We start from the raw sequence: 18,770 nt of genomic DNA, 5'->3' as shown, positions 1-18,770 counted from the left end.
TCTGTGTCAACAACTATGAACACAATGTTGCCCTCCTCACATGTTCCTTTGTCACCATGAACACACACTGTAGTTTATTTGGACTCGCACACCGCCCTGAGGCCACTGATACTCACCAGAGCGCCACCTTCAGACTCATCCACTGCAGAAAATAGTTCCCAACAAAGGCATAGTTCCTCCTTTTTTAATCACTTTGGATGAAAACTAAAAAGGCCAGCTATTAAAGCACATTTCTGAGCCTTATTTTTGAACAAGAATATGTATTTGCGAGTTGAGAAATCAATGAGCTTAGGCCTTTGAGCCTTTTTTAATGACATTTTGACAGTAAGAATAATATAGATTATTGACTATTCCTTTAATATGAATGAAATTATATCTTGATTTGAAACAATTGCTGTTCAGCAGCCAACGTTGCACTGTCAGATGTCACATGAGAAATACAAATGTATTTCTCAAACTACTGATAATTAAATGATGCAATGTGAGGAACACAGGAGGCACTCATTGCTGCTCATGTGAGTTGGCTGATATTGTGTATTGAACAGTCGCAGGCCCACCAGGAGAACCTTTTCCCTTGTATGAACGTCAAAGCGTCCCTGTCCTCTGTCCAGGCGGCCTACCGGATGTTCACCAGCAGCAGCTGTGTGAAGCACATGATCCTGAAGGTGCGTCGCGATGCCAGGAACTTTGAGCGTTACCAACACAACCGGGACCTGGTGGTTTTCCTCAACAGGTTCACAGACACTCAGCTGGAGCTGCCAAGAGGCTGGGAGATCAAGACCGACCCCCAGGGCAAGGTAGGTTCCGGATGCATACATGTGACCCTCCTCTGGGGGTTGGCTTCACGTCAGCACTGACGTCACACTATGCTAGCAAAGCTATTTCACCCAAGGGCAAACACTGGACTGTACTCATGTTCAGCTCTTTGTCGTGTTGGTTCCCAGAGAAGGTCAGAGTCCAGCATGTGTAGCGTACATGAAGTCACACACTGGAAGGTGAAAACCGCCCTAGCCCGTGCACACTCAATGCAATGTAGTCGAGAGGGCCTGTGATATTTACAGAACAATATGTACTTTCATTTGTCCTCCTTCTGGTGTAAGACAGCAAGTCTTTCTTTTTTTTTTACAATTAATTTAACACAAAATACATACACGGTAATACTTTATAAAAACTACACGCTATGAAGCATTAGTTCAGTATGAGTAAACACTTAATTCATCATTTGTAAAGCAAGTCTCACACTTTATATTATAAAGTCTTACCCTTTATAATGACTGCACGCTATGAAGCATTATATAATACTTCATTTACAAATGGTGAATCCATCATTTATAAAGTGTGGAACAAAGCTTCATAAATGATGAATTGAGTGTTTACTCATACTTAACTAATGCTTCATAGCATGCAGTCATTATAAAGTGTTACCAATAATAGTGATAGTAGTAGTAATTTTCAGTCCATTTTGTTCTGTCCCCCAGTCTTTCTTTGTGGACCACAACAGTCGAGCCACGACCTTCATCGACCCTCGCATCCCTCTGCAGAACGGCCGGCTGCCCGGCCACCTCGCTCACAGGCAGCATCTGCAGAGACTCCGCAGCTACAGCGCCGGGGAGGTGCTCGCCATTCACTTACTCACCACATACACTCCCTTCCTAGAAGTCAACTAGTTTGGATAAGGAACATGGCGACCATGTTGAGAACTGTTCAAGGACATTATCTAGCAATGACGGTAGAAAACAGCTTCCAGAGCCGCATCAGAGGCTAAAGTGTGTCCCGTTTGCTGTTTGTTCTCAGGCCTCGGACGTGTCCAGGAGTCGGGGGGCTTCTCTGATGACGAGGCCCGGCAACAGCCTGGTAGCCGCCATTCGAAGCCAGCACAACAACAGCTCACAGCTGAGCGCTCCATGTAGGCACCGTCACCACACGCACACCTTGTTCTAGCCTCACTGCTTCTGACTGCTTCTGACTGCTTCTCTCTCCTGTCTCTCACTAGCTTACAACGACAAGATAGTGGCGTTCCTTCGACAGCCCAACATATTCGACATGCTGCAGGAGCGACAGCCGAGCCTCAGCAGAAACCATGCCCTGAGGTTTGCTTCTTTCTTGTCTGACACAGCATTCCTCCCCTGACAAAAGTGTTAACTGGCCTGTATTCACTGTTCTTGTTTTCCTCTTTTATTGCTCTTGTCTTGCAATAAACAAAAAAAAGACATTTCAAAAAGAGATTCAGTCCGCAGGGCCCGGAAGCCCCGCCCACTCGCTTGTTCATTATATTGAACGAGTCTTTAAATCACTCCCACCCCGACACTGCACGCCCCTGGGTCCACAGCAATGCACCCACCAGGTGCATCGGATGAACTGCTCCCTGTAAAATGTCTTTGCCCTGTCGTTAGATGTGTGTTGGGGAGGGCGGGTGAGAGGGTCATCACAGTCCTGAACGGCCCAAATGTACAGAAGGCTTGTCCAGGCCCGGCTGTCCAGGGGGCTAATTGTTGGTAGGGTTGAATCACTTTAACCAAACCAAGTTTGCATGGATTATGCTGCATTCATATCCTCGAAGAACACTTCCAGGATAGAGGTCAGGAAGGACGCGTCTCAGTATCCCCCCCCTCCACTCACACACACACACACACACGCACACACACACACACGCAGACACACACGCACGCACGCACACACACGCACACACACACACACACGCAGACACACACGCACGCACGCACACACACGCACACACACACACACGCACGCAGACACACACGCACGCACGCACACACACACACACGCACGCACACACACACATGCACACACACGCACACACACACACACACACGCACACACACGCACACACACAGATATATAAGCTGTATAAGCCATTTAAATTCACCTCAATGAATCAAATAAATAACCTTTTTTGTTGGCTGTCCAGGGAGAAGATCCACTACCTCCGGACAGAAGGTACTCAGGGGGTGGAGAAGCTGTCATGTGATGCCGACCTAGTCATCCTGTTGAGGTAGAGCACACACTGAACCCTAGCAGCCTCTTTCTGCCCTGACTCATAAAAGACTGCATTCACACAGACACACACACACACACACACCAATGCTTGAAAATAATGAGTGAGTAATGCTGCTTGTTTCCTGCAGTCTGTTCGAAGAGGACATCATGTCTTATGTGCCTCCTCCCCCCGTCCACCCCAGCTTCAGCATCTCTCCTCGCTGCTCCCCCGCCTCCTCGCCACAGAACTCTCCGGGTAGGTCTTCAAGCATGACCATCACTGAATGTTGCTCTGCCTGGAGCATGAAACATTCCTGGACTTGTTGATGATGTCATAATCCTCGTTACTGTACAAATGGTTTCTTTCAATCTCCTTCCTGTTTCCGTCAAATGAAAGCACATCTCCATCCCAGAGCAGGGAAATAACAAAGGACCTTTCTATGGAAGACCTAACATCATTAAAGTCATTAAATGAAGTACATGGTCAAATGTATTTCCTGATCAAATCTAAACACAAAACCAAGTGAAAAGGTGAATTATGTATATATTCATATCTACCAGCAGAGAGCAGCACAGAGCTGCCAACACGAAAGCATTCTCATTTGTTTTCATGAAGAGGAAAAGTGGGCGGGACTATAGCCTGAGATGATAACGGCTGATTGATGGCTGCCGTGTTCACATTAAACATTTCCTGTGGGGTCTTCTTGGCACAAGGCTGCTGTAGTACAAGTTACTGTGAGGCATTTTAAACTGTTTATGAAACACTCATAGATCCCACTGCTCTGATTTTATTCATACTTTGGCCTGTTATTCTAAAACATGATCCCAATATATCGCCCTGCTTACAGCGTGGCATTATATTGCACCGTAACCCCAGCATGGAACCTCTCCTCCTCTACGAGAGGCTTTCTAAGACTTTTCTTTTGTGTTGTGCTTCTGAAGTCAATGTGAGTACCACAGAGTTACTCACGTGTGCAGGTTCAGATGTGAAGATGCACACTAATCTAGCACGCTATGTGAAGCACTCGCTCTCACACACACACACACACACACACACACACACACACAAACAGATCATTAATATGACGTTAGTGCACAGCAGTGATTACCGTACTGAGGGTTCACAGAGTGTGTGTGTTGGTGTGTGTGTTTCTTAGGTTATGCATGTTATTGATGGGAGGGTCTATAAAGGGAAAGTGGGTCACAGCAGGGGAGCCTGGCTTGTAATTGTGCTTCGTTCATTAGATTTGTACTTCCTTGGTGGAAAGCTCAAGCGGTAGAACCGATGTGAGTTTAGAGCAGTCTGTCTCACTGTAGGACGGATCCCACAGAGATCACCCCCTTCTTCAGCGAGATAGTCTAAATCTAAACCGGCCTCAATATGTGCGTTCCCTAGTAACGGATCGTCCTCTGTCATGGTGCCCCGTGTCGATGAGGCCTGAGTCACACTATTCTAAACATGCTGTGTGTGTGTGTGTGTGTGTGTGTGTGTGTGTGTGTGTGTGTGTGTGTGTGTGCAGGCCTGCAGAGGGCGAGGGCTCCAGCTCCTTACCGCAGAGACTTTGAAGCCAAACTGAGAAACTTCTACAGGAAGTTAGAAGCCAAGGGCTACGGGCAGGGCCCGGGCAAGATCAAGTAAGACTCAGAGGACTCATGTGAACTGGAGTGTAGCATCCAAATAAAGGCGACAGTTCAATCTCTATGGTCTCCCAGTGGGCTGTAGCGGTTACAGTGGATTCAGTAGATACCCTGATCCCTGCCCCACACACAGTATATATTCATTGAACTGCATCTTTATATTAATATCTGATACATTTTATCTATATAATAATATTTGAGTACCTGTGCTTTGTCCGTGGAGACAGGGCCATAGCTGCCATTGAAAACAATAAGGTAATGCCTTGTGAAAATTGTGTTCTGGGAATTAAATAACAAATACCATTATAAACAAAATAATTCCCCACCAGAGTTTTATTTTTTAGGGAAAACAGAATGTACAGAAAGTGAACGTAAAGTAAATATGATTTTGAATACAAAGCCAGTGCAACATGTGAGCCTTCTGGTGGTTGCAGGTTGCTGATCAGGAGAGAACACTTGCTGGAGGGAACCTTTAACCAGGTGATGGCATACTCCCGCAAAGAGCTGCAGAGGAACAAACTCTACGTTACCTTCCTGGGGGAGGAGGGGTGAGACACACACACACACACACACACACACACACACACACACACACACACAATGTGTTTTCGAGTGCAGGGTATGCTTTAATGTTAGCACAAGCTTTTGAAGCTCAACCATGTGTCTGGACTGTGTTCTCTAACTCAACCCCAGTATGAGTGCAGTGCAGAGCAGCAGTGGAGTTATTAGCCAGCATGGCACAAACATACACAGTTTGAGTTGCAATGGCAGACTGGTGCTGTTCCACTTCCTGCAGGCTATCCACTTGTTGACTTCAGGGAAGGGAAGTACAGTTTGGCACAGCATTCTGTGTACAGCCGGCTCTATGCAGCATCGAGCAGCCAAAGGAAACGGGGGTCAATGAGCCGCTGTCAGGCGGCACCCTCAGCTTCTGACAAGGGGAGACAATGATTTATGTGTTAAAGCTGCATTCTCTCTACTGACCACCAGGGGGAGACTCCTCTGGTTGTATAGAAGTCTATGCTTCATGTGTTAAAGCTGCATTCTCTCTACTGACCACCAGGGGGCGACTCCTCTGGTTGTATAGAAGTATATGCTTCATGTGTTAAAGCTGCATTCTCTCTCCTGACCACCAGGGGGGGACTCCTCTGGTTGTATAGAAGTCTATTCTTCATGTGTTAAAGCTGCATTCTCTCTCCTGACCACCAGGGGGCGACTCCTCTGGTTGTATAGAAGTCTATGCTTCATGTGTTGAAGCTGCATTCTCTCTCCTGACCACCAGGGGGCGACTCCTCTGGTTGTATAGAAGTCTATATAAATGACTCTACTTCTCTTGATTTATTCCCTCAGTAAACATTGTAAACATGAGTTTATGGTCTCAATCTCTAGTCTCAAGTCTTCTTCTATACAGCATGATGTTCATTTAGTAAATGATGGTCAATTTACATAGACCATAAAGAGGAGTATGATTTAGGGCGGGGCTACTTTGTGATTGACAGGTGGATACCAGAGACGTATGCGGCGTCTCTACGTCACTCCTCCACATTCCAAATATGGTCACTTCTGTTCACTGGTTGCAAAAAGCCAAGATGGCGACCGCCAAAATGCAGAACTCAAGGCTACAAAACAGCAGTCCACGAACCAATAGATGATATCACCATGACTACGCACACTTCTTATACACTCGAGGGTTTGCCAGCTGTGGACTGCATGCTGGACTCAGTCAGCAGAGCCCTGAAGCCCTTTGATAGAGCAAAATAAGGTTATTTGATCAGTTTGCCCAAATAAACCGTGAACCAAATGTCTTTTTGTCCCCTCAGATTGGACTACAGCGGCCCGTCCAGAGAGTTCTTCTTCCTCTTGTCTCAGGAGTTGTTTAATCCGTACTACGGTCTGTTTGAATACTCGGCTAACGATACCTACACCGTTCAAATCAGCCCCATGTCAGCATTCGTTGAGAACCACCTGGAGTGGTAAGCTGTGCAATGCAGTCACACACACCTAGTGAATACAAATTAAAATATAATAAAAACAATAAACATATTGCAATAATAAATAAATATGGTACACAACACACAGATAACAGTACTTAAGTAAAAATAATAAATAATTAAAGCTGCGAGTAGCGGTGAAAGGGTCCTCGCCCCCGAATGGGTTTAGATCATCTTTCTAAATTTCTTTTTTAGTTTTAATCTTGTGAAAACGTGTTTGTGGTTGTAATACTCAGTGTGGCCACAAGAGGCTGAAGTGCACCTCGTGTTCTAAATAGGACCTGAAGCATCGCACTGATTAAAATACATATCTTGAACAAAGGAACAAAAACATGAATGCCTTCAGTCCTTTTGAGAAACATGGGGTAAAAGTGCACTTCGCCCTCTTGTGGGGGAAGAGAGTATTTCAACAACAAACAATTCAAATGACAAAAAGAACTGACCACCTGGAAAACCTGTTTATAAGTCATGAACACAGGAGAGAAGTTTAGATCAGACTTAGAAAATGGATGTTGACCAATATTTAGCTCATTTCAGGGCTTAAATACATCTGTTCAGTTGGTCAATAATTTTCAGATTAATCTTGGGTCTTTGACACTCAAATGTCACGAAAAAACACATGTTCCTTATTGATTGGAGGCATATATGTATGTATACATGTATATATAGAATGACTAATGCTGTCACTTTATTAAAGAAAGAAAGATTTGACTAGTTGCAAGTTCTCCACAGATTCCTGACCGTGTGGTCATTATTGGCCCCATAGATTATGTGTTTAGCTAAAAATACTGATATGGACAGACACATGTTTGCATCAAAATGTGAGGGTTAAAATTGTTAGTTTCACTCCCGTTAGCAGCATGACGTTGACGTCAAGGAAGTACTGTCTTCAGTATCAGGCCGCTCATTGTTCATGTGTCAAAGTTGTGTTTCAGTTGCTTCTAATGTTCCGTCTGTGGGTGTGTGTGTGTGTGTGTGTGTGTGTTTGTGTGTGTGCGTTTGCATTTGCATATGCACGTGTGTGTGCGTTTGCGTGTTTTTCCATGTGCGCGCGTGTGTGTGCGTTTGCGTGTGTGTTTGCATGTGTGCGTCTGTGTGTGTGCGTTTATGTGTGTGTGCGTTTGTGTGTGTGTGTGTGTGTGTGTCCAGGTTCCGCTTCAGTGGGCGTATCCTGGGCCTGGCTCTGATCCATCAGTACCTGCTGGATGCGTTCTTCACCAGACCCTTCTACAAGGCCCTGCTCCGACTGTCAGTACACGTTCTCTATATGTTGGCTCTTCTGCAGACACACACACACTCAGAGAGCACAAGACTTGAAGACACAGGTGTATTTTCTGTGTCAGGTGATTCTCTTTAAGGACCGGTGGGCATGGTCCTCTCCCGGTTGACCAACCTGTACAATTAAGACAAAAAGAACCCACAAACGGTGAAATGCAGCCCAACTGCTCTGCCAAGCAAATAGCACATTGTGCTCCTGTGCTAATTGCACATATTTAAATGATGTAATAAGCATACATTTTGGATGAAGTTATTCTGTGTGAGCCTCCAGTTCACAAAGATCCCCACACACATCCAGGGAGTTGGTGGGAACTGAAGCTCATCTTTCCTCTTTTAGCGTGAACATTACACTTTTAGGAATTACGCCTCGGTTGACGTTCGTGCTTCTGAGCCATGAATCCACGTGAGCTCGTTGGGTTCAGAACTCCAACACTGTCCACTTCCTATGTCCTGCGCTCTCCACATACACACTGTGCAGTTAGCATGCTAGCAGCGCTCAGCCGCTTAGTGGGGTGCATGTGTGAGCTCCGTGTGTGCTTCAGGTCCACAGACCTGTCTGATCTGGAGTACCTGGACGAGGAGTTCCACCAGTCTCTGCAGTGGATGAAAGACAACGACATCACTGACATCCTGGACCTCACCTTCACCGTCAACGAGGAGGTCTTCGGCCAGGTCGGCGGGTGACATGCAGTGTTGTTTATCTATCTGTTATATGTTGTTTTTTCCACCATGACGAGCTTCGTGCCTGTTGCGTTGCCAGGTGACGGAGCGGGAGCTGAAGTCGGGCGGCTCCAACCTCCAGGTGACGGAGAAGAACAAGAAGGATTACATTGAGCGCATGGCCAAGTGGAGGGTGGAGAGAGGAGTGGTGCAGCAGACGGAGGCGCTGGTCAGAGGCTTCTACGAGGTAAACCATGCTCTTGGTTCATAGCACCATCCAATGCTTTCAACAACATCACTGTCAGATTAACACTGGCTCATATATACATAGACCAATGAGGTCACAGGCCTACTGTAACCACAATCCACACATGTCAACACCTCCAAATAATGCACAATCTAACTATCAGAATCAGAATCGGAAACTTTTTATTAGCCAAGTAGGTTTACACCTACAAGGAACTTAGCGTGGTGGGTGGTGCAACATAGGACGTTTACTATAACGTCCATAGTAGATATGCTCTAATAGTTCATGTAGAGTGGATACAGCTGAACAGAAGTGTGTCTCGTCGTGTCTCAGGTGGTGGACTCCAGGCTGGTGTCTGTGTTCGATGCCCGAGAGCTGGAGCTGGTGATCGCCGGAACGGTCGAGATCGACCTCATCGACTGGAGAAGCAACACCGAGTACAGAGGAGGTGTGTGTGTATGTGTGTGTGTGTGTGTATGTGTGTGTGCTTCCCAATCACATTCCATCCGCATGTTCTATTAGTTTGTCCCATCCACTAACATGGAGGGGGGCGGGCTTTGTGACCTGCCTGTCACCATGGAGCGATCAAGATGTCTGTGTTCACCTTTGGGGAGCTGTCACGTCGTCCGTCTTTGTATGCAGTCTCTGATCAAACCGTACCTGAAATCCTTCAAGACACTTTTACACCTCGCATGGGCATGAACATCTGTACATGGCTGTAATCTGGATCAGGGCGTAGTCTGTGTTTCAGTCTCAGACAGGTGTGGCAGCAGTCTGTAGAGTCTGCCCACATTATCCGTTTGACACTATTTAACCCACAGACTGAGATGTTAGAGCTAACCTTCACAATGCTGCCCCTGAATGCTACAGCAGATTTAAATTGAATATTTTCCGTTGACATATTGCTGGTCTAATGTGCGTGATTCCTTGAATAAGTGTGAAACGAGTACATGAACAAAACCTTTCCCTGTATTCCAGGATGTTTTCCATGATTAATCTTATCTTTAGTTCCATCTTACATGTCTTGTACATTGATAATAGAAGCAGTCAATACTAGAGTCTCAATGCAAAGCCCTTCCCCTGAGTTTATCCAGTCGTGATGTTAACTCCCTGACTCCCGACCACCAGGTTACCATGACGGCCACATAGTGATGCGCTGGTTCTGGGCTGCCGTGGAGCGGTTCAACAACGAGCAGCGTCTCCGGCTGCTGCAGTTCGTCACGGGGACGTCCAGCGTGCCCTACGAGGGCTTCGCCGCGCTGCGGGGCTCCAACGGCCTGCGGCGCTTCTGTATCGAGAAGTGGGGCAAAGTCACATCCCTGCCCAGGTACGTGAGCGGTGTCACGCGGCCCACGCCCTCTTCTCTTTGTCCCCTCAAGTCAAAGGAGCTGCTGCCCGCTTGGCGGAGGTCCTGCTTCCCCCCACACACCCGACAGAGGGCCCCAAAAGGGATTGGATGGGCTCATCGTGGTCCTGTGACAGCCACAGACAACAGGAATGAGTATTTGATTGGTTGATTGCTGCCGGGAGAATCTCAACAAATCGATTACAAAAAGATCTTTTTGACTTTTCAATAAAACCGAGGGCGATTGTTGCAGCTCCAGAATCAGCAAACACTGTTCACTCTTTTGTCCCGAGAGTCAACTTGTGAGTAAAATACAAAGCCAAATTATAATGGGGAAAGTATACTTCATACATATATTGTGAATTTTTGTTGGCTGAATTCTTTTGTAATGTACAGGAGGCGGAGAAGACATTTAAAATCACACCATTTAGCGTCACAGCCACTGGAATAGCGAACCATTCTCACAAGGGTCCTCTTAGCCTCTGAATAAGAGGCACCAGGCTTCAGCGAACACAAATGTAAACCCATACGCGTCAACAGAAGCTCTGATGGAGGGTAAAGTCACCAAGGAGTCTCACAGATTCTGGACTTTCTTTTTTAGGGGGTTAGGGGCGCTGTTCAAAAGAGTTTATCTTGAAAAAAGACACGATGTCCACGATGTCCCTGACTCGCCCAAAATTGACTCGAGGGTAACCGAAAGTGTCCAGCGAGCGTTTAACGAGTCGGAAAGTACAACTAAATTGGCTCAAAAAGTCACGTCTGTATTGTATAGGACTTCAGTCACTGGTCCTGGTCCTGTACCTACGTAGCACTTTGGACCAGTAGTATGAACGGAGAGGTTTGGACAACGTTAAGGTCGTCGCTTTGACTCAAAAGGTCGAGGTGGCTGGTGAAATAAATACATTGTGTTGAGGTGGTGTCATGTTAATTGATGTGACTTTAGAAAGAAGAAATCACATCAAAAACTCACAACAAAACGTGCTCCATTCTAAACATGCAGGGGTTTTGCTGCTCCAGCTTTCCTTTAACACTTAACCTGTTGTGGCTAAAGTGAGCTAGTGTTAGCAGTCAGCTAGTGTTAGCAGTCAGCTAGTGTTAGCAGTCAGCTAATGTTAGCAGTCAGCTAGTGTTAGCTAGCTAACTGGACATTACAAATGAAGTTTCCCACTCTTCTCTACTGCTGCTGCATTAGTTATTTGCGTGAACATTATCATGTAATTGTGACTTGGGGCCACAGGGGGCACTGTTTAGTAACTAATTTGTGGGCTCACTTAAGATGTGCCCTGTGCAGCAGAACACAGTGAGGTCGGTGAGGTCTGACTGTGCTGAATAATGTTGTTCCAGTACCTTAAATCCAGGATTGCTTACACTCTCTGCCTTTTTTTGCCGCCACCTGTGATTAGTAGAATATTGTGACATCATTGGTCGCACTGTGTTTCCTGATGTTTGTGTGTCCCCGTGCACAAGAAAAAAGAAAACGGCTCCATAGCGCTGCAAGAGGTCAAAAGCTCCACAGGGAACCTGTCATTTGATATCAGACAGGTCAAGTATGTACATCACTGTTGAGGTGTACAGAGATTTCAATTCTTATTTCTACTTTCTATATCTGGCTGTGTGGATCTGTGTGATGTAATAATTGGCATCTGCCCGTGTCCACAAGCAGCCCAAGATGTCTGACTAAGGAAATACTTCACCCACAAAATGACTGTTTGTTTATCAGTTGCTCGCCCCATGTTGATTACAGTGAATGATGAATCCAATGAACAGAGTAAATCCTGGATGAATTGGAGTAGATTTTGGACAGATTTAATGACAGCAACACCAAATCAGAAATCACTTGACACACACAACTGGTGCAGTGTGGTTCACGTCTCCTTTATCACACTCACTATACGTCCCAAACACAGGCATCGTCACCAGAACGGTGCTGTTCAACCTTCAGCCACTAGACCTTCACTCGCTGTTAGTCCTTGCAGGAGAGGAAGTGGAGGAAGGGTTTTAAACAGTTGGCTTTTTGGCAAACACATCAAGGGTTTACTCCTTTTTTGGATTCTCCTCAGAGGTATCTTCACTATTTCCAGGTAACAAGACACAAGGATGTCAGTGATGTCAAACAAATGTTTATTGTAAGGGAGAAGTATTCCTTTAAGAAGATTGATACCATTCTCGGGTATGTAAGGTATGTACTAGGCTGGAGCGAGGTGACGTTAAGCTCAGCTCAGCAAAAAGACTGGAAACAGGTTGAAACAATACGACTTTATGAAACAAAACTCAAGGAAGTCACTGTACACAGCCAAGAAAAGTAAAGTATGTTTCACGTAGAAGCACAACTTGTGGTTTTTCCAGTAACACTGTTTTTTTTTTGTTCAGATAAATCAATCGTGACATGAGCTTTAGAGCTTATAGAGGGATATTTTTAATTTTAGATAGAGCCACGTTAGCTGCTTCCACCTACAGTATATCCAGTCTTTATTCTCGCTAACCAGCCGCTGGGTGAAACTTAATATAGCATACAGACACAAGACTGATTTAAATCTTCTGATATAGCTCTCGGCAAAAAAGCAGGATGAAATATATATATTGTCTCTTTGTGAAGTGTCTGCTCTTTTTTTTTTAATAGATACTTTATTAGGTTCAGTTACAGTTAGTCAGACAGATAAGGACAGAGGACCAGGTACATACATACAGATTACCAGCTGCGTCTCATTCAGTAGGCAACACTGACAGATCTTGAAAATAAGAAATGAAAGGTTGCCATTTCTTAGTAAAGTTGTCATTACAGCCTCTAAGTGCATATTTAATTTTTTCATCAAGACTCAAGAAAAACATCACATCCTTAAGCCAGGCAGACTGAGATTGTGAACTTGGGGACTTCCAAGCAAGAAGTATTCTACGACGTGCCAGAAGAGTGGTAAAGGCAATAATATCCATGTCTTTGGTACTATAAAGAATGGGTTTAGCTGGGATTCCAAAGATTGCCATAAGGGGGCACGGTTGTACCTCAATCCCTAAAACTATAGTTAAAATATTAAACACATAGTACCAGAAATGTCCAAGTTTAGGACACGGCCAAAACGTGTGTAATAAATCTGCTTGAGGATAACCACAACGGTTACATCCCGCATCATGGCCTGGGAATATTCTAGCTAGTCTGCTGTTGCTAAAGTGCATCCTATGGACCACTTTGAACTGAATAAGACCAAGTCTGGCACAGGACGTAGAGGTGCTCACCCTCTACAGTGCACCCAACCACCAATTCTGTGTCAGGTTCATATTCAACTCACTTTCCCATTTGGTTTTGATTGTAGAAAAGGTATCCGTTGTGGTTATGATCTGGTTGTAATCTTTAGAGATCCAACCCTTCTGAGTTGGTTGCATGTCCAGTAGGCTTTCCCAAAGTGTTTGCATGGGAGGTCGGGGTATGACAGGAAGAGCTTCATTACCTGGTGGCGGACCTGAAAGTATCTGAAGAGATTTGAACGGTCCAGGTCACATCTCTTACAAAGAGAGTCAAAGCTAGAGAACTGGCCATCGTCATAAAGATCCCTGAAACACTTCAGTCCTCTTTTTTTCCACTGAGAGAAGGTGTTGTCCAATACAGATGGTGGGAATATATGGTTATTACTAATCGGACCCAGAGAAGAAGCGGCTTGAAATTGAATCCAAATTCTAAGTGTAGTGAGGACAACCGGGTTAGAAGAGTGGCTGGACAGTTTTATCGGAAGAGATGAGTGTACTAATGCAGGAAGAGAGGAAGAATGGCATGATTGGGCCTCCAAGAGGCACCAATCAGTCTCAGGGGAATTAATCCAAAAAGATATTTTTTGAATGTTAGTTGCCCAATAATAAAAAATGAATTTAGGAAGAGCCAGGCCACCCATGTCCCTCGGGCCTTCTAAACAAGTATAGAAATGTGGGAAATACATTAATTTTTATGGACTGCACCCTGCCAGGTTGCTCCATCTAAGAAGGTCATTTTTTATATTTTCAACCCTCCCACAGTCCAAAGACATGCTGCAGGTTAATTGATCTCTAAATGTCCCATAGGTGTGAATGTGAGAGTGAATGGTTGTATGTCCCTACATGTGCCCTCGATGGACTGGCGGCCTGTCCAGGGTGTCCCCTGCCTTCGCCCTATGTCAGCTGGGATAGGCTCCAGCGCCCCCGCGACCCTAATGAGGATAAGCGGTATTGAAAATGGATGGATGGGTTAAAGTTGGCTGTATGAAGAGAAGCAAGACTGCGGGTTATGTTCACACCAAGGTATCTGAAACCTGAACTGGCCAGACGAAAAGGTATTGAAGTTTGTTGAATTTGGCAAGCCAAATCATTTATTGGGTACAATTCACTCTTTTTTAAGTTTAATTTATATCCTGAAAATGAACCAAATTCCACCAGAATCGATTTAATTGTAGGAAAGGATGCCACTGGGTCATTTACATACAACAAAAGGTCATCTGCGTACAGTGATACACAATGTTCTATCCCAACCCTGCATACTCCTCGCAAAAGTGGAGATGTTTTCAATGCAATGGAGAGTGGTTCTATTAACATTGCAAAAAGCAAGGGGGAAAGTGGGCATCCTTAGCGTGTGCCTCTTGTTAGAGAAATATGGGGAACGTAGTGAGTTTGTGACACATGCTTGCGGAGATGAGTATAAGAGTTTAATCCAGGAGGCGAAAATATCACCAAACCCGAAGTTCTGTAGGACCGTGAATAAATACTCCCACTCAATCCGGTCAAAAGCCTTTTCAGCGTCTAATGAGAACTGCTTCCGGGACCAGTGTGGAGTGGGAAGTGGGAATTATGTTAAGCAACCTGCGGATGTTGGAAAATGAATGAAGATCTTTTACGAAACCAGTCTGGTCTTCAGAAATAATTAAAGGGGTAATATTTTCAAGTCGGCGAGACAGTACCTTTGCAACGATTTTTGCGTCTACATAAAGAAGTGAGATCGGCCGGTAGGATCCACAATCAGACAGGTCCTTGTCCTTTTTTAGTAAAAGTGTGATGGTTGCTTGTGAGAGAGTAGGTGCAAGAGTACCCTTAATCAGCGACTCCTGATACATTCCAAGAAGAATTGAAGAAAGCTTCTTATTACATTTTTTGTAAAACTCTGCCGTAAAGCCATCGGGGCCCGGAGTCTTGCCACTCTGCATGGTTGTAATTGCTGCTTGGACTTCTTCCAGTTCTATTGTTCTATCTAGCTCTGCGATCTTATCTGATTCAAGGCATGGGAAGTTGAGGCTGTCTAAAAAGGTTGTCATTGGTCCTTTTGTAGAGGTGGATTCAGAGGTATACAATTTAGTGTAATATGCCTCAAAAACGTTGTTAATTTCTTTTGGGCTTGTTTTCAAGTTTCCATGACTATCTTTAATCTCAGGGATGAGCCGTGAGGCTGCTTCCCGTTTGAGCTGATGAGCCAGCAGCCGACTGTTCTTGTCCCCATACTTATAGGCCACGAGAGGACAACAGTAGTTGTTTGGCTTTTTTGGTTGATAGAACATTAAATTCTAATTCTAATCTAAGTTTTCCCTTTTTTTGAAAAGCTCAGGTGATGGATTAGAAACACACTGCTTATCAAGGTTGTGAATGGATTCAGTTAAATGTTGTTGTTGTTGCCTCCCCATTTTGTTTGAGTACGATGTAAAGGAAATAATTTCCCCTCGTAGAACCGCTTTAAGTGTTTCCCACAGAAGGGAAAAGGAGACTGTATTGGACGTGTTAGTTTCGATGAAGGAATCTATGGATTTTTCGATTTTATTGCAAAAAATGTTATCAGAGAGCAGCAGGGGATTTAGCCTCCATAGTGGACGATCTTTCTGATTCAGGGTGAAGGAGTTGTCTAATTGTAGAGGAGCATGGTCCGAGATAATAATAGGTAAATATTCCACAGATTTAACGTAAGGTATGAAAGCTCTGTCTAAAAAGAAGTAGTCAATTCGTGAGAAGGAGGAATGAACATGTAAAAAGAAGGAAAACACCTTCAAGCTTGTGTTAGAAAGCCTCCAAGGATCTACACAACTGTTGTCATTCATAAACATTGAAAAGGATTTGGACATTTTGGTGGGAGGAACTCTTCTAGCAGATGAGCGGTCCAGGCTAGGGTCCATTATACAATTTAGATCACCTCCAAGCACCAGTTGATGTGTATTTAGACTTGGCAGGAAGGCCAAAAGCCTGTTAGCAAAGTCGACATCATCCCAGTTGGGAGCGTATAGATTAACCAACAAAACAGGTATATGGAATAGAGAGCCTGTGACTGTCACATATCGGCCGCAGGAGTCTGAAACAACATTCGTTGGAGTGAATTGTATATTTTTCCTGACTAATATTGCAACCCCACGTGCCCTGGTATCAAAATCTGAGTGAAAGACATGGCTAAACCAAGCCCTACGCAGTCTGAGCTCATCAGACTTTTTCAAATGCGTTTCCTGGAGGAAAACTCAGCTTTAAGGTTTTTTAGGTGTGCAAACGCTCTTGCACGTTTTACTGGTCCATTTACCCCTTTTACATTCCATGAGATAAATCTGACAGAGTTGTCTCCAACAGAAGAGCATATCTGGTTCTGCCCCTTAGTTCTGTCCTTGTGACTGCATTCATTAGTTTGTTTGCATTACAATGTATATTGTAGGCCAAACCCATATTACCACAAAACCCATATTACCACAAAACCCATATTACCACAAAACAATACTAGGTCTACTTCCCCAAACGAAGAGAACCGCAGGAGAAAACTAATCTTAAACTTCCAGTGCATCAAATCACTCACTAACCTAAACAAACGGGTGGCTCCCGTGCAACAGCTAATCAAAATGGATTAACAGGTTACATTTTATAATAAACAAGGTTGGTATTAAGCACATTGAGTACATATACTAACTGATAACATGAAGAGGTATGATGACATAATAGTAACAGAAACATAAAAGCTGAAATCTACCAGTGTAACAAAATGAAGCAGAACAAGATGTCAACAACCGTCCCACATGAGTTAAATCTGTTCCTCACAGTTTACCAGATGCTGGTCATAGAATGTTTGCGCATCCTCTGCGGTGCTGAAGGAGTGCGTGTCCCCCTTGTGGTCGACCTTTAACACAGCAGGAAAAAGCATGCGGAACCTCACTCCTTTCTGGTAAAGAAGGGCCTTCACGGGGTTAAATGCCGTTCGCTTCTTGTTGACTGCGGCGCTGTAATCCGGATAGAAGACGACTGGTCCCCCGCGGTAGTTGAGTTTGTCCCAGGTCACTCTCAGCGCGTGTTCCTTGTCCTGGTAATAGTGAGAGGTCACCATCATTGCTCTTGGTTTGGAGTTGGGTCCAGAGCACGGTGCCCCGAGGCGGTGCGCCCGGTCCAAGATCGGCGGAGTGGGAAATAAGTCGCTTCCCAAAGTCTCGGCAAAAAATCCCAACATAAATTTGACCGGATCAGTCCGTTCTATTAGATTGCACCGCCTCGATCTGTTTTCAAGATCATCCACTGTGTCAGCGAGAATACAGTTTCTATTGTTTAGCGAGGCGCACATTTCTTCGAGGCCGACAATTCTGTCACTGTGGTCCGACAGGGCTACTTCGATATCTGTAACCCGTCGGCCGTGTTCCTCCGTAGTTTCACGTAGCTTGTTGATCGAGTCTGCCAGTGGGGCCAAGGCCTCATCAATGGTGTTTTTGAGGTCACTAACCAGCGTGGTGCGCAACTTCTCCAAGTCCGCCGGTAGAGACGACGAGCCACCCGAGGTGTTAGCAGCCATCTTGACTTTAGCTGGAGCTGTGGCCGTCGTCGTCCCTCCCGGTGATGTAGTGGCTCGTTCGTCTTTCTTCGTCCGCAGATTATGGCTCATTGTCTCTCAGACGTAAGTAAGAAGCCGTACGGGCAGAAGAATTAATGTGTTTTTAAGATTTAATCATTTGAAAGTTGCGAAGCACGGAGCCTTCCATAGACACATCTATCCCCCTCGCATGCTAACCGTAAGTCGAAGTGTCTGCTTTTAATCATCAGGAGGAAATAAAGGGAAAAACTATATGCAGATAAAAGTTCTCATTCCATGTGCTTATAGCACATTATTAAAGGAACTTGTTTGCATAAATACATAATGTGTATATTCTGAAATGTGTTTGTGCTGTGTCCTTGATCCTCCCTAAATACATGTGAATTGTAAAGTGTGACGCGAGCTTCGCGTATCCTCCTGTAGCATTGACCCTCCATACTCTAAACAGTGTACCTGTCTCTCTCTCTCAGGGCTCACACCTGTTTCAACCGTCTGGACCTGCCTCCATACCCGTCATACACCATGCTGTATGAGAAACTGCTGATCGCGGTGGAGGAAACCAGCACGTTTGGCCTGGAATGAGCCGCAGCAGAAGGACAACATCAGCACTGCATCCCTCTATGTGGGACACCGGCTGGGCTACAGCACGAGGGATAAAAAAAACAGCTCTCGTGGGCTTGATGCGTCGTAAAGATACCTAGACAAATGCCGTACTCGACAAATGTCGTGTGGATATATGTCACTGTTATGGTACTGTGTGTTAGAGTCTCTCACTTAGCTACGAGGATCTTGATGACAGCACCCAGCACTTACAGTCAAGCTATAGCTACAAAATAGCACTGAAAA

The 18,770-nt window shown here is 45.0% G+C and overlaps 1 protein-coding gene across 1 annotated transcript in view; it reads left to right on the top strand.

Annotated features, from left to right (window-relative positions):
• Positions 1–18,506, top strand: part of LOC117749537 (E3 ubiquitin-protein ligase HECW1) — a 62,799-nt gene extending 44,293 nt beyond the window's left edge. Inside the window, exons 15-29 of the mRNA XM_034560151.1 lie at positions 612–797; positions 1,479–1,613; positions 1,795–1,906; positions 1,994–2,090; positions 2,930–3,013; positions 3,147–3,253; positions 4,518–4,632; positions 5,070–5,183; positions 6,456–6,608; positions 7,776–7,874; positions 8,447–8,576; positions 8,665–8,811; positions 9,145–9,259; positions 9,940–10,138; positions 18,395–18,506. Coding sequence (XP_034416042.1) covers positions 612–797; positions 1,479–1,613; positions 1,795–1,906; positions 1,994–2,090; positions 2,930–3,013; positions 3,147–3,253; positions 4,518–4,632; positions 5,070–5,183; positions 6,456–6,608; positions 7,776–7,874; positions 8,447–8,576; positions 8,665–8,811; positions 9,145–9,259; positions 9,940–10,138; positions 18,395–18,506 — 1,905 coding nt within the window. The remainder of the gene's footprint in view (positions 1–611; positions 798–1,478; positions 1,614–1,794; positions 1,907–1,993; positions 2,091–2,929; positions 3,014–3,146; positions 3,254–4,517; positions 4,633–5,069; positions 5,184–6,455; positions 6,609–7,775; positions 7,875–8,446; positions 8,577–8,664; positions 8,812–9,144; positions 9,260–9,939; positions 10,139–18,394) is intronic.
• The last annotated feature ends 264 nt before the right edge of the window (positions 18,507–18,770 follow it).

The sequence above is a fragment of the Cyclopterus lumpus genome, chromosome 20, assembly GCF_009769545.1.
Source record: "Cyclopterus lumpus isolate fCycLum1 chromosome 20, fCycLum1.pri, whole genome shotgun sequence".
Lineage (NCBI taxonomy): Eukaryota > Metazoa > Chordata > Actinopteri > Perciformes > Cyclopteridae > Cyclopterus > Cyclopterus lumpus.
This window is presented reverse-complemented; position numbering and strand designations above follow the sequence as displayed.